The 24,904-nt window shown below is 39.5% G+C and overlaps 1 protein-coding gene across 2 annotated transcripts in view; it reads left to right on the top strand.

Annotated features, from left to right (window-relative positions):
- The window catches only part of slc38a12 (solute carrier family 38 member 12), a 75,652-nt gene that overhangs the window by 22,373 nt on the left and 28,375 nt on the right, over window positions 1-24,904 (top strand). For both annotated transcript variants that reach the window (XM_086290149.1, XM_086290148.1), the window contains exon 8: window positions 1,791-1,887. In XM_086290149.1, the coding sequence (XP_086146275.1) occupies window positions 1,791-1,887 (97 nt within the window). The remainder of the gene's footprint in view (window positions 1-1,790; window positions 1,888-24,904) is intronic.

The following is a 24,904-nucleotide window of genomic DNA, read 5'->3' as shown; positions in this document are numbered from 1 at the left end:
GCTGCTGTAGAATCTTATCGGGACTATTGATAAGTATTAGTCTCAGTTCTTTTATGGGTATTGACTTTGTAACAAAAATGAAAGGGCATAAATACTCAGTTTAATATTGTATTATTGAAACTGTATTCATTTATTTACTCAAATTAATTTGGACAGTAGTGTAGTAGTGTAATAAATATTTAGCTATTTTGCTGAAATTACGCCTTCATTAAACATTATTTTGCAAAAACCGTTTGTTCCACTTTGAGTGCAGAAACCCCGCCCACCTGGCACTCAGAACATTTCTTTGAGGGGCAGCCAATCACAAAGTTGGCTAATAGGAGGTGCAGCCTTAAAGGGGGTGGGGCTAAAGTGGCAAAGCTGCTCAAGTAGAGTCCAAGCTTAAAAATACGAATCTGAAAATTGGGGATTACTTGTGATATTCTTCATGAAAAGTATTCATAACCTTTGTGCTTTTACTTTTGGCACAATGAAGCACGCCCGTCTTCTCATTGGCTCCTCTGTCCTTTCTCTTTAGTCCTGTTGTGACCTGCTGAACCCGAGATTAAGACAATAAAGCCTCGCTCTCACTTTTAGGCCTGCTCACCTCATACCGGTGCTGCTGGCGACTGAGTCGTGTTGATTTGCTTCCAGAAAGGTTTTTATTGCGAGTGTCTGGGTGAAAATGAGGTATTTCATATATAGTTATAGTGGACTGAGCCCTTCAGAGCCCAGATCACAGAAATAGTCATTCTGCCTTCAGTGTTTTTTTTTTTATTATTTGTGGATTGTGACAGTTTCTGACAGTGATGTTTTTAATAGTTTCAGGCAGTTTCAAAGGAGTTTTAAGGAAGCTATAATGCACAGTCCTTTATTAACTGATTTATTTCAGTGAAATAAACCAACATGGCAGCAGCAGCAGTGTAAAACCGAGCTGTCTGAGAGCAGTCTATTCTCAGCTATTAATGGGGGAACAATCCAACCCTTGGTAAACATTCAGGCTTTTGGAGAGGGGCAAAAAAGGGCCACTGTAGAGGAAACAGGTGTGGTGGCTTTAAAACACAAGCCAAAATAGAAGCAGAAGGAAAAACATGCTACATGTGCTTAAAGGGGACCTGTGGTTCTCATTTTCAGCTCCATGTCTTTGTTCTTTGACTCTGCTAGGGTAGCTTTGCATGATTTCCTGTTCAAAATGTTCCTTGTTTCTCTTAAACTGGGCCTTGGTGCAGCGCCTCCGTTCATCTGTCTGAAAAAGTCGTTCTTTCTCCCATCTTTCTCGCTTTAAGTTCATGGCTTCTCCTCGTGACCATATAAGGGATGCCCCCCCTCGTATTTAACGTGTCCTTCCCTCTTCTAATTGGTGTTATGACAAAACTGACCTCTCCATCCTGTCCAGGGGTTTGGCATGCTGATGCTGTCTCATTGTATTAAATTCTCCTCACTCTGGTGCCAACCTTGCTAACCTTCCAGCTAGAACAAATGTGAGCTGTAACTGAGACTTCAGAGGCAGTTTGCCTCGCCTGAAGGCACAAACTGGAGACCTCCGAGTAACACTGACAGAACTAGATGATTTTCCTAACGCTTGCTATGTTACGCAACAATGACAGGCTTAGTGATCGCTCTTAAGCGATACGCTCTAAAGCTTTTCCTTCAGTGGAAATCTTCGTCTGTGTAAACACAGACATTTTAAATTAAACCTTTGATAAAAGTTTGTGCGTCAGAGTTAGAGCTGCGGTGACAGTTTGTTTGTTTCACACAGCCGACAGGTGACGGGGTTTAACATGAAGCTCTTTTTTTGTGATTGCCTGCAGTGGAAACCACTCCTGCAGCGCTGGAAGTGTCAAGTACAACGACACAGATCCGTGCTGGGGCTCTGTCACGAGGAAAGATGCGTACCGGGTGTTTCTGGTAAGTGTTTATTTATTCATTTTTTAACCTACGGTACTTTTATCAGTTTCCAGCTAACGGTCACTTTTCAAGCCTCAGGAAGTGGAACTTAGCCCAGTTCTGCAGCCACAGTCAGTTGACCTCAAAATGTTAGGACCAAGGCCAAACTGTGGAGAGCTGGCAGACTGTAGCTGCTCTGACAAATCCCTCCAACACCCAACTAACCAGTGCAAGCTACCAACTAGGGCTGCCACAAACGATTATTTTGATAGTCGACTAGTCACCGATTATTTATGCGATTAGTCGACTAATCAGATCATCATCATCATCCAAAATAAACAAAAAGTCCTTCAAAAATAAAATGCAGCAACCATCACTGGACGTAAAACTACAGCTTATTGCACCAGCAGCATCTGCTCTTATATAACTATCATTAGCTTACAGCTTTAAGCTTTTAAGGTGCTAACTAAAAATAAAGACAAGATGATAGTTTATTCAATTTTAATGAAATTTGCAGATTGTTTCGGTAAAGTTTAATAAACTCCTTGCTATCTAAAATATAACAGGACACTGGAGTATATTCTCGAGCATCTCACACTTCTGATAATCAGCTGTCTGCTTGACGTTTATTCAGCTGTGCAAAAACTATAACTTTAATCTCAGCCAAACCGATTTACTCAGGAACAAATAAAATACAAAAAAAAAAAAAAAAAAAAGCCAAACAACAACATTTTTAATTTATCTAAGTGACTCATATATATTTAACCTGAGTCGCGAAAGACGGTGGTGGGTTTGAAAACAATTTGCCAGGAGTCCGGTGTTCTCACGGCGCTAGTGACCTAGCCCCCGGCTAGCTATCGAGCTAGTGGGTAACAGACGTCTCTGAAAACGTCGGAGCGCTTTTGAAAATATGCGGTGTCCTGATAAACTGAGCCGATATTTGAGGTTTACACAGCTACATTCTCGCCTGAAAATATGTTAAACGTTTATTTTGTGACCCAGAAAGAATAATAAGAGTAATATTAAAACTAACTAGCTACCGCCATTGTTGGAAACTAAGCTGGGCCGCGCTATGAATTCTGGGACACAGCTGCTTCTTCTTCTTCGGGGTTTAACGGCAGCTGGTATCCTTGTACATGCTGTGCTGCCATCTTCTGTTTCAGTCCGTTATTACACTCTTAAATCCTGCTATTATTCCTGTGTCTTTTGCGATCTTACAAAGCTTCAAACGACACGTCGACTACGATTTTAATAGTCGACGTAATCGTGACTAGTCGACAAATCGTGGCAGCCCTACTACCAACTAAAGATTCATTTATAGGGTTTTTTGTTCGGGACACACCAAAAAGGTGTGACAGTTTAAAGCCACGCCTGTATTCATAGCAGCTGAAAGTATCCTCTGGATCAGTGGACATGCAGTACTTTGTTCTTTTGGTTTGTCTTCTGGCTGAAATGTGCACAGAAGTGGACAGCTTTCACATTTCTCTGTGTGTCTCCTGTGCGGTTTTTGCAAATATTAAACATGTTTTTAAAAATCTAATTGAGAAAGTTGGCAACAACAGAATACATCTTGCTGTGTTGGTTCAACCTAACCAGGCTTTTCAATTTGGTTTCAAAGTGTTATTGTCATTTCCCTGGGTGGCTGTAGCTCAAATTGCTCTCCGATGCGTCCATCGGAGTATGAATGTGTGTGAATGTCAGTTAGAAAGCACCTAGGAAAAATGTGCTGGTGTGAAGGGGTGAATGCACAAGTTGTGTAAAGCGCTTTGAGTGCTCAGAAGAGTAGAAAAGCGCTATATAAGAACCAGTCCATTTACCATTTACCAGTCCCTGTACAATTGTGCAATTCTTCCACTGATGTCCACAACAGATGGCAAACAGCAAAATCCACATATAAAACAGATAAATAGAATAAATTATAATTAAAAACGGTTATAAAATCACATATGTGCAAAAAATAGAACTATAGAAATAAAATGAAAGAATCTGACCTCCCGTGAGTTATGTGCATATTGTGGATATTTATGCAGTTTGGAGTACTTGATCAGCTGTATGTGCAGTAGACAGCTGTGAGTGTGCAAAGTGAGAAATGCAGACAGTAGCAGATGAAAGTAGGCCAAGATTAACTTCTGTTTAATGGCAGCAGGAAGAAAGAGTTCTTTAGTCTGCAGATCTTAGATTTCACACTTTCATACCTCCACACGAGGGTAGAAGTGTGAACAGTCCATGTTGGAGGTGGGTCTTTGATGAAGGAGGCAGCTGTCCTGTGGTCAGGCTTTCTGCTTCAGGCTGTAACATAAAAAGCAGATACTTGACTCTTCCTTTGCACAAAATGCATGCCGCTTGTTTCAGTCATAAAAAAAAGAGACCCAGAGCAAATCAAGAGAACAACGTTTGCAGAAAACCAGCACTCTTCTGAATTCATGGATTAATATGTATTATTTTACCACTCAGGACTTTCTCAGGGCTGGTTTGTGTCTCATTTATTTACACAGGACAGGCTAGTGAGTGCGTTCAGGTCTGTCTCATACCCTAATGAAGGAGATGTGGAAATCAATTTGTGGCCAGATCAAAGCGAAATTAATTTTATGGATTGAATATTCTTGGAAAATAGTCTAAAGATTAACTGATCCATTTTCTAATTGCTGCAGCTTTTTATCAGTAAACATAAAAATATATTTATGGATTTTCTGCATCACATGCAATGTGTTGCATATAGTTTGCATTTCCTACCCAACTTTGTTTATTCATTAACTCTTTATTACAATAATATGTGACAATTTTGTATTTCCTGTGGAGTTAAAACTGCAGCTCTGGACATTTGAGATACTAACAAGCCCCAAATTTCCTGCTAACCCCTTAGTTCATGGTCCCCTCAGGTTCTGTTCAGCTCGATGTGTCTCAGTCAAGTCGCATTTACAAACAGCATGACAGTAGTTAAATGTGGGAACCACATGCGAGGAAAAACGGGTGTCAGTGAGAGTTTGTGGACTTTGTTGTTTCCAGCATAAAAAGCAAAGACAGTACAAGAGGTTTGAATAGAAACTGTTTGTTCAGCAGTGCAAGTACAGGATGTTTTCCAGGGAACAGTATTCCACAGTGATGACTTCACTGGGCACCAGATAAAAATATTCTTTTGGCCCAAGCAGCCCATGTTCGTACACCCTGCATGGATATTTTTATCTCCCATAAGAACAAGGCGTAATGTGCCCAGCCTCCATTTCTGTCAGACTCTGATCTTAACAACATTTTCTGTTCTCTTCTTCACTCAAACTTCCCCCGACACCCTGCACACCCCCACCTCGGCTGCCCACAGGAAGTGTTTTGTGTCCTTGAAGTCTTAACTGTGATTTCCACTCGAGCTTTAACTTTGCACTGAGACAGTGATCGATGTGCTGATCTTCTCCTGAATAATTTTGGAGCCTCGCCTCTCTCCTCTCTCTCTCGCTCTTCGTCCAGTCCTTGCTTATATTTAACAGAATGAGCAGACAAAATAATTTCCTAATAAATGAACTTTTCTCTCCTTTGTCTCCTTTGGGGTGAAGCTTCTTGTTATATAAAACTAATTTAAATAATGCTGACTTGTGATCTCCGGACTTTTCGTTTACAGTTGCAGTTTTGCAGACTAATTTAACAGTTTCGTTAGAATCAATCATGATTATGTGAGACAAGAAAAAAAGATTTTTATGGCTAAGTAATAACAGAAATATGTATATAAATATATGAGACTCTCATTAACTAATAACAGCTACTCTGCGGTTTTGTCCGTTCCTTTGAAATGCTTGAAAAGAAAACCGTGCTGTCTGTGGACTCATTTCAAACTTGCAACAATGGAGTATTGTTTAGGAAAGGCGTGAAACATGCTGTCCAACCACCAAACCAAACTAAACCAAACTAACCGTGCAAGCAGTTGTTTCCAAGCCAGCTGAGAGATACAATCTCTCCAGCAGTGCTGTGTATGTCGAGGTCCCACCGCAGTTGGAAAGTGCTCAGCTAGGTGGTGTTCAGGAGGTTTCATCCTCAGATACCAAAAGCCGTCCACTTGGCTCTTTTGTAGGAGTGGCAGCTTTATCCTGAGCTCCTCTTATCTCTAAGACTGAGCCCAGCCAACCTTCAGAGGGAGCCCGTTTCTGCCACATTTTATCCGCCAACCTATAATTTGGTCACTGCACACAGCTTGTGGCCGTTGTTGAGGGTAGAGACATAGATTAATTAATACTTAACACATTCACTTTCATGCTCAGGTGTCTCTTTACCGAAGTAGGACGTTACAGCGTCCACACCACTGTAGACAATGACTGCAGATGCTGCATCTGTCAGTCTCCCACTCTGCTCTCACCTCACCTGTGACAAGGACTCTTCCACCTGGGGCAGCACTTCATACCCAACCCTGAGCGGGCCCTCCGCTCTTTTCCAGACCCGTAGCTTCAAACTCAGAGGTGCTAATTCACAATCCAAGCCACTTCACACCTGGCTGCAAACCATCTCAGTGCGAGCTCGAGGTCACCGCCCGATGAAGACAAAATCGGTTACAGCGCTTTGAACTGACATCAGGGTTCTTACAGCGAAAGAGTAGATTTAACTTTTAACGTTTATTTCTATCAAAATTTAATTTGAAGTGGCAATGCCACGTGCGTGTGTGCGTGCAGGCATGCATGGGATTATGTGAATAAGTCTTATATAGCAAAAAGTTGCACTTTGAAGAAATGAAGAGGAGCAGAGAACTGTATATAAATCTATGATATGACTAATGAAATAAGTAAAGTGAAGTTCTGGCTTGATAAAAACAAATTATCATTAAATTTGAATAAATCTAAACTTATGTTATTTGGAAATAGTAGTTTAAATACAAATGCAAAGATTCAAATAAATGGTGTTGATATTGAAAGAGTCAGTGAAAATAAATTTCTGGGGGTAATAATAGATGAAAAACTTAACTGGAGAGCTCACGTAAGATATATTCATTCCAAAGTATCACGAAGCATTGCAGTACTAAACAAGGCAAAACAGGTATTCGACAGAACATCACTTCATATTCTCTACTGTTCACTGGTTTCACCATACTTAAGCTATTGTGCAGAGGTCTGGGGCAATAACTATAAAACCACATTACATTCACTTTTTACTCTTCAAAAGAAAGCAATTCGAATCATCCACAATGCAGGTTATAGGGAACATACAAACTCACTATTTTTGCAGTCTGAAATATTGAAAATTGACGATATAGTGAAATTTCAAACAGCACAAATTCTATTCAAAGCAAAAAATAAAGAACTGCCAGGTAATATTCAGAGTATGTTTTTTTTGAAAGAAGGAAGTTATAATTTAAGGGGTTTTTGTAACTTCAAAACAATGAAGGTACGTACTACAAGAAAAGGCTTTTGTGTTTCTGTTCAAGGAGTGAAACTATGGAACAAACTGAATATGGAATTAAAGCAATGTCCAAACATAAAACTGTTCAAAAAGAGTTATAAAAATATGATCTTCTCGATCTATAAAGAAAAGGAAAATATTTAAATTAAGTGAATGTCTCTATTTAAAAACAAACAAACAAAAAATTCATGATGTGATATTATAGTATATAGTATATCAGAAATCTGTTCACTATTTTTATTACAAATTATATCAGTAAGGAAGCTGACTAAATATTCACTGATAATTTATGGGACAGGGGTGGGATTAAATAAGTGTATACTTCTTCCCACTCCCTTTCAACATGTAAATTAATCAGAATGTTTTTATGTATGTAATTTGTATAGTATTTTTTTTTCTCTCATTTCTTTTCTAAATGTACTTGTATATTGTTCACATGTTGAAATAAATTACCAATCAATCAATCAATATGTAATGACACAAATGTAATTATTGTTCATTACACCGATCTAAATGAGTCAAACTTACACCCCTCGCGTTCGATTTTTCACTGTGTTAATAACTAGAAATAATATGATCTTTATCATAATCAGCTTACAGCTGACAAGTAATAATTTGTTACATTTTTATTTGTTTTTTATTAGGAATATAATTTTAACAGTATTTTTGTCCATCAGATCTTTCTTTCATATCTTCAATAAGTCATAATTCTGTTAGGGGGGATAAAACACTCCTGTGGTCGGCTCACAGTGGCTGGCCTGCGTCTTCACTGGGGTCTGTGTGGGGTCAGAGGCTCTAGCCTAAAGTTACTACCCAGACTGATGACTCTAAATAATTGACTCTTTCTTATCAGCTCTTCTTTTGCCTGCAGGGGACCATCAAAGCCAGCCCCACACAGAACCAGAAGTCTTTTTCAGTGTTGCATTGGGAGCTCAGTTGCCCTTCTTCTTCCATTGTGTTGAACTGGGAGTTTATTTCTGGGACCCACCACTTTCACTCAGTTGCAAAGTTTAGGACAGGTCGCCCAGGAAGCCATGCTCAAAATTGCTATCTGAAAGGCCGAGCTTTATGATAAATATACATGTCTCACCTTTATTCATCGGTAGAAATATCCTCTTCCAGCTGTATGTTTTTTAAAAAGCATTTCCAATCCGCCTGCACACATCCACCCTAATGGGTCACACTTTTTTTTAATCTACTTTAGAGGACAGATATTCTCTTAAATTGAAACTGGCATCAAACGACACACCTTAAAATACCAAAGTTGTGCATTTAAATGAATCTTTCTGTAACCTTGATGTTTTAAAGATAATACTTAACTAAAGCCAGACCAGCTTCAAGGACGTTCTCGTCTCACACTCTTAAAGGAGCCCTGTTCTGCTCATTTCCACTGCCACATTTGTACCTTTGGAGCTTGAGTGGCTTTGTACGATTCACCGCTCAAAGCATTTCTTTTTAAAAAATTCTTAATACCACAGGCCCTGCAGCTGATCCGCTGAGTGAAACGAGCCGTTTTAGGTCCCGTTACTCTACCGCGAAGCTAACCGTCTCCTGATTGGCTGAAGTGATATTGATACTGGTCCCACTGACATCTTAGAAAACGGATGATAGAAAAGCTGGTAGGACTTTATTATACAACCTCTGACTAAGAGCGTAACTGCCTCGTAAATAAATGGAATTTCAATCATAATTCAACAATATTTTCCAGTATTATATCTACGTACAGTGTAAGATGGAGAAACATTGTTTGTTTTTCTGCAAAGTTACCAGGAGTTTAAGCACTACTTAAATTACTTATATAATTTTCATAGTTTACTTTTTTCACATTTACTTAAAAATTAATTATTTCTTCTTTCCTGTATAATACCTTAAGTTTTGCAATACATAAAAAATTATGTATTACTTAAAGTTACTTATAATATAATTACAGTATAATTATTTCTTTGTTGTAAGGTACCATTACGTGTTTCTGTCTGAAGCGTTACACATTATTTGAAATTACTTAAAATAACTGTAACAAAGAAATATTGGGGAAAAAACAACAGTTCTGATCTTTTATTCCACTGCACGATATATACAGGATTAGACAGAAACAGGATAAAATGGTCATCATGTACTTAAAGCAGCATAAACAGCTTTGAGGATAAAGAGTGCTTCAGGAGCTGCATTTACGAGATTCATATTATTTTGCTCTTTGCAGGTAATGCATGAAAACAAAACCAACTAACTCCAAGGTACTTTCTGTTAAATAACATTTATAATGTGTTTATTCTCCTTTCATGGTCACATTTAACCTGAGAATGTAATGAGTGCTTTGCACAGTTATAAGTGTGCTCGTTTTGATTTTGGATTTAAACTCAAGTTTAACAAATCTTCATTTTTTTCTTTTTTTTGGCTGCTTGCCACAGCCTATCATCGGCCTCCATCTCACCCTATCTCTGTCATCTTCTGTCACACCAACCACCTGCTTTTCTTCCTCCACCACATCCATGCCTGGCAGCTCCAGCTTCACCATCCTTTGCCCAATATATCAGCTCTCCCTCTGCACTGTCCATCCCTGCCTGAGCTGTCCCTCTGATATACGCATTTCTAATCATGTCCCTCCTGGAAATTTGACAAACATTGTCTGCTAAAAGGACAATGCTTTCTGACATGTGTGTTTGTTAACACCCTTCTAGACTACTAAACCGTGTCCACGTTTTAAGGCTTCCATTGTTAGCACATCAGCAGTGGGACGCTCGTTGTCGATGAACACAAAGTCGAAGGTTATTATAATGCCATGTCAGGAGAATAAAGACATTTGAATTATTTAAAAGGGAGTTACATTAAGTAATATTCAGATTACCTTAAACAGGAATCTGAATATTGGATGTGTAATTTTACCGTTTGATTAATAGACTTTACTCCATCTTATCTTTGAGACCAGTTTAGCAGCTGGGCTTCTAACGTCACTTCACTTTGTTCGGTTTGTTTGGCCGCGTCTCGTCTGCCCGGCGCTGCATTGTTAGATTTTTATGTGTGAATCTGTTGAGCAGTTTTGGCAGATTTTTTCCCCCAGACGGACAGTCTGCAGCACTCGGGGTGCTTTGTTCGCAGCGGACAACAGATTGTGGGTTATTTTTAGGTTTGACAGCAGCTGTCCCCATGCAGATGATTAGACCTTTAGCAGCAGCGCTGTAGAGATGAGCAGGGATGAGAAAAACATTAAGGATGACACCTGTTTTGATCCGGGTTTTTGAGCTTTGGCAGCATTTGTGATCAAACGGGTCAGAATTTAACCTGTTTGATTCAGAGTTCCTTTCTTTCTTCCCCCCTGGAGTTTCAGGCCCTATGGTTTGTTTTTAGCGCCTCACCTTAGGCCTGCTCTCCAACCATCTGTCAGTCACCCAAACAGAGTGACAGGCTTGACACGACGCCTCTTCTCCCCACAGGGAGATGATGGGTGATGTTTGTCGAGTGCACAGAGTTAAATTAGCCGCACGCTGCCTGTGATCTTGCATTGTCATATTTAGTTTCACTCAGCCACAAGCCACTTAAGTGTGATGTGAATATTTTATTGTGCATTAACCTCTCATTTTAATGAAGAATTCACAAAGAGACAGAATAATTACTTCACAATAATAAGGCCTAAAAGCAGCCGGGTTGATAATTCATCAGGTCACATCTTTAATCAGCATCGGCTTCGTGCATCAGCACTGTCAGCTGTGGGTGTGACGTGATCTTCAACTTCTGAAAGCTCTTACAAAGATCTGTTGACTGAGATCTGCTCTCCTGCTGATTGATTCTCATGTTCACCACCCAAATGGATAAATGGATGGCTGAATGCGTTATTTTCTTTTTCCCCTTCCTGGCAGTATTTGTTGGCTCCAGGGTGTGAAGGGGAGACGATAGAGGCCATTGCATAACAGAGTTGATCACAGTGTTGATCCTGGCCCTTTACACAGCTTTGATTGAAAAGATTAAGCGGCCGTGAAAGAGCCGGGTGTTTCTGGCTTTTTGCTTGAGCTCCAGCAGAGATTCCCGAGACCTCGATTAAACTTCTCTGTCCTTGATTGTCCCCAGATAAGTTTTCTTTTTGAATTTCACCACAGGGTCTGTGTCACACTGACTAGCCAAGCAGTGGTTGGTACACCCCACCCTGCTGGACGGCCAGTACATTTTAAATGGCTGATTTATTGTTCTCCCAGTATGTGGGAAGTGATGGAAAATCGATGCCGTATATGAGCTCAGAGGCAGTTTATGCTTGCGCTGCATTGTTCACGGCTTATCATCATGCAGATATTTCAATTACACTGCGTGACTATTAAGCCACGCACAGTTTCATGTGTTGAAATAAAGTTAATTTTAACTCGCCTGTCCCCCACAGCTTCAGAAATGACCCAACCTGCCACTTTCCTCAATACAGACCTGATTGATTAATTAACTGACTAATAAAGATTTATTCTAAGAGGAGTTTCAGTGACCTTGAGTGCTGTTCCCCTTGAAGGCCGCGCACCTTGTTGTTACTGCAGTACTTTAGCCTGTTACGGCCTGAAACAAGCCATTTATGCGTAACTTTTACTAGAGAGCTTTGCATGATTCACACTTCAAAATAATCCCTCTCTTATACATGGCCTTGGTCTAGCCCCTCAGTTCATCTTCTCTCTGAAACAAGATGTTTCCTTCATCCTGCCTTGAAGCCGTGGCTGCTTTTTCTATCACGCAATTATTCACAAAAAAATAAAGTCAGCTGCCCCACACCCGTCTCTATTTTATTTAGAATTAATTGTGAATCCACTTCAAGTGAAATAAAGGACAGCACTGGTTTATCATATGACTCTTAATTATTGCTTTTAGAGAAATTATATTCTTCATATTCAAACTTGGTGAGTTTTACTTTGTCTGCATAGATACAGTTAATGACAGGCTCTCTATTAGTAATCTCAATCTAATCGAGCTGCACTGAACTGTGAATGAGTGTGAGCTTTCACGGAGAGGTGGAAATGCACTGTAGCAAGAAGTGTAGTGAAAAAAGCTAAATTGGTTTTATTCCAGTGATCTTGTTTTCATAATTGTTCAAAGCACAAATCTGAAATTAAATAATAATGCTGTTAATCAAAGGAAAAACTGGTTGGTTTTGGTAGTACAAACTACAGAAAATGGTGACAATGCCAACAAACTACTGGAAACAAATATAACCAACAACAGTATCTTATGTGTGGGAATAACTTGGAATAACGTCATTAAAAAAAAACCCAAAAAAAGTTTCATTCTTTTCCCTGTTGCTCTCTGATGCACTAAAGGACTCTATGCAGTGGGGGACACCTGACTATCCGGTCTGGAAGTATGACGTCATTAGCTGCTTCCGGGTCAAACGAACACTGCGCCATCACTGAGAGTTACAAACTGTCTAAATTCTTTCATCTGTAATAAAATGATCAGCATTCTGCTCTACCAGGTGTAACAGTGAAGTTTAACATCCAAGTAGGGCTGTGCGATATGACCAAAATCTCATATCCCGATATAAGACATCTATCGTCCCGATAACGATATAAATCACAAAAATGTAACATTTTCTGTAAATTCTGTGAATCTCGGGCAGCTCGACTTGCAGGAAGTGTTACCAGCTGCGCGTCATGTACCTGAGTCGAGTGTTTTAACCGATGCATGAAACGATACATCTGTAGACATAAGTTGTAACGGCGCCGTTTTCTTTGTATTTATTACACGGCGTGCTGCGGGGAAAAGCCTGTTCTAACGTTTGAGTCTAAGGTTTATTTTTTAGCACCCGGAGGCTCTTTTTTTTAATTCTCATCCGTAAATACTCTGAATCACGCAAAAGAGTATGCAGTTTATTTTGAAAAGCCTCAACAGGATCTTGAGCTTTATTGTGGAAGGTTTATGTGGAACATAAACAAGCGGACACGCGATGGTGTTACCGTCGTTGTTGCTAACGACAACGCATAAAAACAGGTGGTTGTCCATCCATAGTGTGGTTATATTACATATAAGAGAAAGAGAGAACTTTAAGAAACTAATACAGCCACTACAGTGACATCAAAACCATGAACAAATATTGCCGTAAACAGTTTATTTTGCGACACCACGAAACAAACGATAGCGTAAAATGAAACGACAGACGTTTTTATATCGTCATCCGATATATATCATTATATCGAACAGCCCTAAACAGTGGTAATAAAAACAGAGGGAGGCTGACAGTCATCACTGACTGTTCTTTTTAGGGCTTGTTCAGATGAAATGAATACCAAAGATGGCTTGAGTGGCTCTCTACAAAGAATATAGCAGCACACCTAATGTTTGCAGCTAACCAAAAAACCTCTGAAACGATGTCTTTTGAACATTAGACAAAAGAGGAGATGTTTGTCCATTGTGCACAGCACTGTGTTTGGAGAAAACCAAATACACCATATCAGCGCAAACATCTCAAACCGACTGTCAACATGATTGTGGAGGGATGGTGGTTTGGGCACCTTGTGCCCATTGATGAACTCCAAAGTATTCTACAGTGAAATGTTAACGTTAAATCTCGGCCCAACCTGGGTCATCAATAGGACAATGATCCCAAGCACAGCAGCAAACCTCCCACTGAATTATTGAAAAAGAAAAGAATGAAGGTTCTGCAATGATCCAAAGTCCAGATCTGTGATAATGTGAGATCCTGATAAAGTCATGCAGAAAACCATTAGAGCAGCCTGGAGTCTCTGCAGACCTGAGGTTTTTCTACACAGTTCTGTATACCATTCTTTGTGGTTGTCCTTCAAAGTGGTGAGCAAAGGTTTGACTTTAATTAAAACGAAATTTGGACCTGTGTACTTTTTATACGTTTATTCGGTACGTCTGGCAAAACAGCAGGATGTGAAAAAGTAGTGGGATAACTGAGTGCGTGTAAACAGGCTCATGCGATCCTGACAATCTAAATCACTTCATTCAGACATTAGTTGTCGTCAGTTTATTATTGGGCTGCAGTTCTGTAGACAGATTGTTGTGCACGGTTTGGGGGATGTTTTTAGCTTTTATGCATTTGTTCTCTTCTAAAAACATTTGTGTGCCACAGTTTGTTGGTTTGTTTAAAGCTTGTGTAATCATCTGACTGTTGGTTTTCTTTGCTCTGTTGAACTGTTTTAGCGGCAGTTAATTATCCCGACACTGAAAACAAGTTTTACATGAAGTCGAATGCTGCATTAAAAGCAGCTCGTTTTAAACACCTCAGTTTGATCTAATGTGGGCCACACCACTGAAATAACCTTTTTCTTTTAGCATAAAGAAGTTTTAAATGTATTTTTTAAAAAGTTCACTTTAACAAAGTGATGATGAACACCCTGAGATGTCTTAAGAAAAATAATGCGTCTCAGTTTTTCCACATTCATTCAGTTTAATGCCATTACAGAAAATGGTGCTGTAGTAAATCAAAGCAAGCCGTCGGCGTGCCTCCTCTGAGAAATAAATCCCTAAAATTACAGAAAAAGTATTACTCACACTTTCTCCTGTGATTAAAAAAAGAGAGAGGATATTTTCTATGAATTCACCAAAAATGTTTTAAATAATTTAACGGTGAACGTGCAATAAAAAATCAAAAACCTCTGTTATTCAGTGGAAGACTAACTGTGAATATTCATTTTATTTGTTCATCTATTGCTTATTTACTCTGTGTGAGATGGAGGCTTTGTAAGAAGTCTGCAAAGCTTAGAGTTTAGAAGCTCCCAGTTCCCAGTTTTAGCTCTTGTTTACATTTTTCAGTGGGCTGGTTCTGATCCCTGTGAACTCACCCTACATAAACCTCTAAATGACACATAGTGTGTACTTGAACTTGATGAAAAGCGGATGTTTTTTACAGTGTCTGAGCTCATTTTTCCTTATCCTTGAAGTTTGACAGCTCATGTCATTTCTATATTGGAGCCTAGTATTTAAGAGCAGTTTCCATCCTGCTGATCTGCTGCACATGACTGAAGCAGTCATGTTTGATTTGTACAGTGCAGATATATGCTGTATGTAATGGCAGTGGCTATCCCAGTCAGGGCCGGAGCAGCGGGGACACGACAGTGCAGATGGTTTAATGGGGATTATCGCAGCGGGATGAAGTGTTGGAGCTACGATCCACGGGGGGGGAGTCCACTCCATGCAACAGCAGGAAGCCGTATCAGAGCGGGGAGGGGGGAAAGCATGGTGCTGTTTAAATGGTGGAGACTGGAGAGGAGGGAGCAGTTATCAAGGAGACGTAGAGGTCACTGAGGAATAACTGATGGACCTTTTTAAAGTTTTAAAAATTAGGTTCAGATAGTTATTCAGGCCATTTTCGTGTAGGCTGATAAACAGAATGATTAATAATGGGGAGTTGTTTAGGAGAGATAATGTACTGTACACTCATGCATCATGCCTTTATTGTCTGTCTTGTCTTAATGTTGGTTTAAAATGGAGCACTGTAACAAAAAATAATTTCCCCCAGGGATCAATAAAGTATTCTGATTCTGATTCTGATTTATTAAGCAGTAGCATGTTCAAGGGCATTGTGAGGGTGGGGCACCTGATGAGACTGTCCTCCCAGAATCAGCATCATTTGTTTCAGTAAATGCAAAAAAGTCACAAGTTTAGGTTTAAGCAAGGATGGAATGTGTCGTAAAATCACAACAATATCAAGTGGTTCAACAAAATGTTGCAGTTTGATTCTTGTTTCTTATTAGAGCAGTAAATGGTGAATATTTGCAGATGGATGGAAAATAAATGCATAAAAGGAAAAAATTAGTCATATATGATGTCCCCATATGGTGCAATTGTTTCTTCTGAGCTTTTATAGGCACATGACCACTAACCGTGTGATGTTAATCATGTGACCACTAACCGTGTGATGTTAATCATGTGACCACTAACCATTTTGAAACTATTACAGTCTTGGTAACAATGCACAATCAAGTACCCTCAGCAGGTCACAGTAGATAGCTGCCACTTCTTGAACATGGTTCTGCTTGAGGTTTCTTCCTGTTAAAACTGTTTCTCCTTGCCGCTGTCACCAAGTGTTTGCTGATAGGTCGTCAGATTTTGTTTTTTTGGTCCTGTTTTATCGTAGGGTCTTTATCCTCTGATATATAGAGCATTAAAGCAAGTACTTTGGCACAATGGAAATAAAATTTCACTGAAGTGAAGTGAATTAAATAAAGTTGCACAGACCTAGAGACTCGTCCACAACCATCAGTTGTTAAGAGACAAATGAGTATTCCCCAGCTGGTTGCCAGTGGTTGGTGGAGGTTGATGGGCGGCTCTGGTTGCTCGGGGAAAATGTTGGAACTTGTGATTGCTTTGGTTGCTACCATATAGCTAGTTGCAGTTTGAATAGTAAAAACTGACTTCTCTACAAACATTGCCCAACTTCCCTCTGAGCTGTAGAAAAAGAACCTGTTCGCGTGTTTGCTTCAGCGCCGAGGGACAACGTTTACTTTGAAGGTGAACCTTGTCCGTCTCTGGTTTGCATCATAACTTCAAGTTTTACTATCACAAAGCTAGAAAAACAACTACAGGCAACTGAGGGAATCTAGTTGCACCCAAAGCGATCAGTAGGCCTTTTTTTTTCTTTGGTCTAGCAAAGTTTTTACCCACCAACTTCCAGCAACCATTGCCAGCCAGTCAGGAATATACATAGGAGCTGTATTGTTGGGCAAAGTGTGCGTGACATCACATGAGAACCTCTGTATATACTTTGTTTTTTCTCTTACTGCTTCATCGAGCTGTATTCCATGTGAAGTGGAAGGAAATCAACATGCAGAATGCGAAGAGTGCAAAGCCGGTTATCTGGTACAAGGACGTTTCAGAGGGATCTGAAGGCAAATGAATGTGATTTACATCAAACATACAGGAGTACTTGGCTGCAATTAAAATGCAGACAGGTTAACAATAGCTGTCTACACTGAGACCCGGTATAACCTTGAGCTCATTACGTGTCCTGCTGCTTCTTTTGGGCGCTCGTGTACTGAAGACTGCAGTTCATTCCAGTGTCCTGAATTGATTGGGTAGTTGGGTCACGGTGCATCTCTCTAGCATCTGTTTAAATGCTGTCCACTGACCCATAATGCCCTTCACTAAATAAAACATTGAGCAATTGTCTTTTTCAATTAAGAAAAATCCACGTAAGGCTTTATTTTTTTCATTTATTCTGATTGTTTTCATCTGTCTATCATATTGGAGGCAACTTGTTTTATCCCTGCTTCTGAATCCTTCTCTTTGCTCTCATTTTTCCAATACTCGTGATGGCAGGAGTGAAATGGTCATTGTCCTAATAAACCAGCAGCAAATAATCATTTCTCATGTCCCCCCAGATATGTCTCAAGCCCATCATAAATCTTCACTGTGCCCTGCTGCTTGTTATTTTTACCTTGGTAGGTGTTTAACGGCGTTTTTCTTGAGAGGCCGTTTTGCATTTTGTAGGTTTTAATTAGGAAAATGTCTCCAAAACAGCAACTTCTTCAAAGCCGTAAAAGTCTGTAGCAAATGCACACACGTCACTCTTTACTGTAATTTTCTTTTCTTTCACACTGAATGACCTGATGTTTTTGAATACAAACAGGTTTGACGGTAGAAAGGAGTATTATGGGACAAAAGAGCAATTATTCCTCAGAGTTATTTCCAACACTGCCTGATGTGTGAAATGTTAATATTTCTGTAATGACAGATGAGTGTTCATAAAGGAAAGTGGTGCCAGCGAGATTATAAAATTATTTACACTTGCTGTTGCTTTTCTGAGCTTTTTCCCCATCGCATTAATGAGGAGTGATTAAAAGTTTGAAGCTTTTTCTAGAAGAATTAAAACCTTTGCCTAATTTAAACTTTGGATGAAGCCCATTCAGTGTCGTCTCCTTGTGTCTCTGCTCTGCTTCCTTCCTCTCGTGGATTGATGGTTGGAAATGACAATGCTGAGAGCAGACTATTAAAATATCAGAGACATATTCCAATAACCTCCATTTTCTCCTTGAGCTCTACTGCACAAAAAGCAAAGAGAGAAAACAAACGAATAAAAACTCAAATCCTGCACCAGAAAAATTCGATCTCACACACCAAGAATCGTATCGGCATCATAACCAAACGCTGACTTGCACAGACACAGTTATCTGTTCTTTCACCATTAACTCGCCCAATCTTGTAAATCGATAAGACGTGAAAGTTTCCCATCTATGACGAGCTCGATCTCTCTCATCACTTCTAACCAGGATAACATCACTCTTTGAATTGCATATTTTCCACACTCAGCTGAAAAGTTATCTTGTCCGTTGTGTGTTTTCCTGTAACTGCTGACTTCCATATACTGAGAGTGGAGGATTTTTTAAACTAGCAATATTACTTCTTTGGCTGCTGCCAAAAGTATTTGCTGTAAATGCATCTTTTATTTTTATTTTTTTTCTGCTCCTCGCCACTTCTCATCATCCCACGGATAGGCAGAAACTGTGTCCTGACTCATACCTTAAATCTTAGCATTTAAATAACTGGGTTTAGAACAAGTGAACTGATCAAATTTTCACAAAAAACAAATATAAATAAGTTTGTCCTGCTCTGGGACATGCACCAACTCCATCACTTTGCTGTTCTTGGTTGGGGTTATCTGGTAATTGCATTTCATTTTTTCCACATTAACCAAATGATTGCAAGTATTTGTAGTGACCACATTTTGATCTAGGGCTGCCACAAACGATTATTTTGATAGTCGACTAGTCACCGATTATTTTTGCGATTAGTCACTAATCAGATCATCATCCATTGGACGTAAAACTACAGCTTATTGCACCAGCAGCATCTGCTCTTATATAACTATCATTAGCTTACAGCTTTAAGTGTTTCAGGTCTGTGCTAACTAAAAATAAAGACAAGATGAGAGTTTATTAAATTTTAATGAAATTTGCAGATTGTTTTGGTGAAGTTTAATAAACTCCTTGCTATCTAAAATATAACAGGACACCGGAGTAAATTCTCCAGCATCTCACACTTCTGATAATCAGCTGTCTGCTTGACGTTTATTCAGCTGTGTAAAAACTATAACTTTAATCTCAGCCAAACCGATTTACTCAGGAACAAATAAAATACTGAAAAAAGCCAAACAATAACATTTTTAAGTTATCTAAGTGACTTATATATCATGTTTAACCTGAGTAGCGAAAGACGGTGGTGGGTTTGAAAACGATTTGCCGGGAGTCCGGTGTTCTCACGGCTCTAGTTAGCCTAGCCCCCGGCTCGCTATCGAGCTAGTGGGTAACAGACGTCTCCGAAAACGTCGGAGCGCTTTTGAAAATATGTGGTGTCCTGATAAACTGAGCCGATATTTGAGGTTTACACAGCTACATTCTCGCCTGAAAATATGTTAAACGTTTATTTTGTGACCCAGAAAGAATAATAAGAGTAATATTAAAACTAACTAGCTGCCGCCATTGTTGGAAACTGCGCTGGGCCGCGCTATGAATTCTGGGACGCTGCTTCTTCTTCTTCGGGGTTTAACGGCAGCTGGCATCCTTGTACATGCAGTGCTGCCATCTTCTGTTTCAGTCCGTTTTTACACTCTTAAATCCTGCTACTTATTCCTGCGTCTTTTGGGATGTTACAAAGCTTCAAACGACGCGTCGACTATTAAATCAGTCGTCGACGTAATCGTGACTAGTATCGTGGCAGCCCTATTTTGATCACACAGCAGGAACCCTATCTCCAAAAAATCATGATGATGGTCCTGGCTTGACTCTGAACAGACTGATGACAAACAGGGTGCATTTTAATTGCCAGATTGACTCACAGCAGACTGACTTCATCGTGCTGCTGTTTTATTGACATCTTTATGGACTTAAGACAGGCTGCAAGTGGTTGCAGACCTGGTTAAAGCACCTGTTTCAAAGGCAGTAAGATTGAGTGCACTGCATATAGTCACATTGATTTGTACTGCAATCTCAAACCACTGTTTTCTGTGCCTGTAGCATAAGCAGAGATCACAGAGGTTGTAGACTGGAACAAGCACTACTGATGATAAAACTGTGTGAAGTCTTGAAGGCTAAAAACTTTCTACACTAATTATTCTTCATTCATGTTCGTTTTACTGCTGGAAAGTGTTTGTTTTCTGTTTCCCGTTGCTGTTGTTTGTTCTGATTTATTCTGCTTGTAGATTGATTCTGTTTTCAGATGGCTCCGTTTTATGGTTTTTATCTCTGTACTCAGTTGACACTTCTGAGCAATTTAAGCCATCTTTATGATGACTGGAGGCATTTAAGAAACATGTCTTTGGCTCTACAGTAATAATAAGGCCAAAGATGGCAGCATATTCCAATAGAAGTGCTTGCTGGATGGTTGTGCAACACCCGTAACTCTCTCCTTCTACATTTTTCTAATGTCATAACTGATGTTATGATTTTTTTCTAATTGAAACCAACAATCTAACATTTACTACTTGGTGATTGGCCAGATGTGTAATGTTGGGGAACTGCTATAATCACTTTCTGACGTACAGCCTCAGAGATGCTCCGTGTTAATGGGAGCGTTTGTTTTTGTCTTTGTTTAGTTTTCATTATAAGTTTGTAAGTGGAATGCAAGGAAAATGTGACCCCATTACCCGAAGGTAAACGCTGTCTGTCGAAAGACCTTTTGTTGTTATTGAAATCGTGGAAGTGGAACATCCTAATCACCTTCTAAATCACTCTGCAGATGACCGATGTGTGATTAACTTTTACACACGAGTTCTGCCACAAACGGTCCAGCCAGCTCGTTTACTGCGCTTGCATATTACAACAGTCGTTGTTTGACAGTGATGAGATCTGTGTGATTTAGGAGCACTGCAGTGAAATAAAGGTGTCTCTGCTCTACAGTGTTCCATCAGGTTGGCTCTGCGGTCTGAACTTGAATGCCACATAGTTAATCTTCCCACTTTTTTGTTGGGCGATATCATCCAAACTTGAGACGGCGTTACCCTCTCTCCACGGTCAGAATCACATCCCAAACCAGGCACTGTTTGTTTTTGCTCCTGAACTTTATCTTGAGCTGCATATTCACGTACTCTTTAAAATATAATGACCCGCTCTGCAGTGCTGTCGCAGGAAACGCCATCAGCCATTCTCCTTGTCTCTGTCCTCACTTCTCCGCCGCCTTGTCGTCCTGTCTTTAATTGTATATGCACGGCGGTCTCCAGGGCGTGTCTCTAACCAGCAGTCTGAGGCTGTAAATCCCCTCTACATCATGCATGAACTGACTCCTGGATTCTGACGGATATCTGGAAATCTGGAGTTGCTTGTGGGATTTTTAAGAACATCAAAATAATGTTTCCTCGTTTTTCATGTTCCTGTTTGAGTGATTTTGAAGACGTGACTCCAAATCTAACCTCGGCCAAGTCGCTCCTTCTTGAGGCAAGGCCTCGATTAGCATAAGCGGACAACATGTTCTGCAACACAAAGTAACACAGTCTAAGCAAAGCAGCATTAAAAAAGACCTTTACTGAGGAGCATAGATGTGTTAAGTAGTTCCTTTCTTCACTGTAATCTTATTGATACACACATTATTGATACACAATATTCGATGTTCTAGGTTCATTAATCATAGCAGACACATTCCTACTTCCCCTGACAGAGGTCTGTTCACTGACTTCCTGAAGCCTGCTTTTGTAAAACGCGTTCAGAGAAAGACACAATGATATATTTCGATATTCAACAATACTCTCTGTGTTGGTGCAGAATGTCTAGTTAAATATATGAAGCCAAATGGTGGCCCAAAGACTCAGAGGGGTGAAAGGAGCATCCGGGGCTGATGGAGACAGTCACATGAGACAAATGGAGAGGCTTCTGCTTTCAGTAAAAAAGCACTTTTAAAAAAAAAAAATCCTCTCTAACAAAACACAAATATGAACACACAGAATGAGGAATTAGCACAACGTTGCTTTTTTAAAATAATATTTATGTTTAGATTGACAGAAAGTGTTACTTGTCTACTTTGGGAATGTTTTCCTGCAGAATTTGAACCCATTTCATTCGTGTGTGTGTGTGTGTGTGTGTGTGTGTGTGTGTGTGTGTGTGTGTGTGTGTGTGTGTGTGTGTTGAATTTACAAGGTTTATCTACTCTCTCAGGCTCAACACAGGCAGTTATTGTCATAATGATAATAATATTAATAATGATAATAAACTCTAGTTCTCTAATGTACATCCAGTTCCTCTCAGTGTAATTGTTAGAAGCGGTCCATACTTTCACACACATGTATGCAATTTGACTCCTCAAAGTTTAGTTTGGTTAACAAGTGTGCTCATGGTTTGAGCTCAGCAGGCGGCGATGGTTGATGGGCGTGGCTCATTTGGTCATGGCTGCAGTGCTATGACAACAAGCTAGTTGTGTGAAAATCATGATGTCAAATAGTTAAAGGATGCATAAAATCATGAACCCCGTTATGACCTGTTAGCACTTAATGGGCTACATGCTTACATCTTTTATATACAGTCTGTGATTTTTAAGGGAATCAGATTTTAAATGAATCCTTTCGTTGTCACTTCATTTGTGTTAAAAAGAAAGAAGATGGTGTATAATAATGGGTTAAGCAATACAAACGTATGTCTGTGTAAACACGCTGTATCAGGTCAGCTTCATTTATTTATTTGTGCATTTATTTTTTGATTGAGTGTCCGTTTTATCCATTTTCTCATGTTATCCACTGTTTTGTATGTAAAGCACGTTGAGTTTAATGTGATGAAACATGCGTATAAATGTCAGTTAGGTTTGCTTGATGGGGATGTTTTCAGGTGATTAATGGTGCTGAACGAACACTCTTATAAAGTGCTTTCTTTCATGCTCCATCTGTATTTTCTGTTTCTCCCTCGACCACTTCCACCATAATCATGTTCTAACACTCTTTGTCTTACTTGCCTCTCCTCCTCCTCGCTGCCCGTATATTCAGCAAATCCTTGTTTTTGCTATCACGAGGATTTGCATGTATGTTTTGGGCTTTTATGGACTATTTCAGGCCATTTCTACTCCCTGCTGTCGGGGTATCCTCACGTCTTATATCATACATGTCAGAATCGTAGCAATGATACATTTTTCTTTGTGGTCTGTATGTAAGATGCAGTCATAGTGGTGTTTCCAGCATCATTCAGTCACGGAGTGGTTTACTCTCTCGTGCATCATTAAGGTTAAATATCGCCGGGAAACAACAATCTTTCTTTCTTTGCTTTCATTCATGTCATGAACATACAAAGCATGTCGAGCTATTTAAACATATGTTGAATAATTGAATCGTTTTTTTATTGCTGATTAATTTCAGTCAGCCATAACGGAAAGAAAACTGCTTCATTCGCACAGTGAATGTGAGCAATGTCTTAATTTCTGTCAGAGGGTTGGAAAAAAACTCTTAAATTTAAACGTTCAAGGTCTCAACTCAAGGTCTTAATTAAAGTTAAATGATGCTTGCAGTTGTTGAGGTCTTAAATAATTGCAGTTTTGCAGAGGAAGCAGCTCAGCTCTATTTCAAACACTGTTGAGTTGTCTGCATTGCAGCTATTTAACTGTGTTTGTTGTGAAATGCATCTTGTAATTAATTCAAGCTGGCATTTCAAGTGTTACACTTTAAAAATATGAACCAAAGAATAATATTTCATGCATTTCTTAAGGCAGGTATCTAGGAATGAGACAAACTTGTTCAGAGTAACTAGCACCTCCTTCCTTATAAAGGAAGGAGGTGCTAGTTGTTTTTGCTCTCAGTGGGACAAAAACAGAGACGTAAGATGTGTTAAGAGACCATAAGTACAGTTTGAACAATCCTCCAAATTCATGGAGTCTGCTGCTATTAGACGTACGTGATAATTTACAGATCATAGCAAAAAAGATGTTTTTAAAACTAAACACTGACATTATTTTACATCTTGATTCAGACAACTTATTTCTCTTACATTTCCATTTGTGTTTAGAAGACAAGTGCTGGCATCATCACATCATGAAAATCATTTTAGCGTTTTCACGTGTTACAAAGCCACCGTGTGGGCCAGACTGATGGAGATAGGAGACTGTAAATAATGGAGCAACAGTCAGCTGCCTCTCAAGAAATGTCCTCATCCTATGAATGAACTCAAACTGCAGCTGCAGATGTCCTTTCTTCACCTGCTCCAAGTGCGTGACCCTCCAGCTCACAGCAGAAACAGAACAAAGACTACGATTTCCAGCTGCAGATCACAACAATTGAGTCAAAATTAACTGCAGGATAACTGAAGAGTCTCTTGGGAGGCTGCTGAATGATTTCCGAGGACCACCAAAACAGCAGCAAGCTGGTTAGCTGTCAAACTTTCAAAATAAGAGCAAGGGGATCTTGTTTACAGATGGGAATAAATATAAATCTGTCCTATATTCCTTTAAACATAAAGTTAGTCTTAGTGTGGAAAAAATACAGATATTTGTGTTAGTTAGTGCTAGAGTCTCCGTGCAGCAGGCATTAATTACAGTATAATATTCATTGTTCTTGTAACTCTGCAGTCAGATTGATGAAATAGATCACAGCGCAGTGTGTAATGCTGCCTCACCTTAACATATGTACATACATCAAAAAGTATATGCATTGGTATGCATTACATGTTGATTGAGGTCATCATAAACCTCATAATAATGAGATGAGATGGGCCTGTCTGGCTTTGCCCAACACATGACAATGATTAATCAATCACTTAAGACGTTCACTTTGCTTTCA

This window comes from Aulonocara sp. 'chitande type north' Nkhata Bay, linkage group LG4, assembly GCF_057382095.1.
Source record: "Aulonocara sp. 'chitande type north' Nkhata Bay isolate Kocher_YH1m ecotype deep benthic linkage group LG4, A_spYH_male_GT1.1, whole genome shotgun sequence".
Taxonomy (NCBI): domain Eukaryota; kingdom Metazoa; phylum Chordata; class Actinopteri; order Cichliformes; family Cichlidae; genus Aulonocara; species Aulonocara sp. 'chitande type north' Nkhata Bay.
Note: the sequence above shows the minus strand (reverse complement) of the source record. Positions and strands in the feature narration are given on the sequence as shown.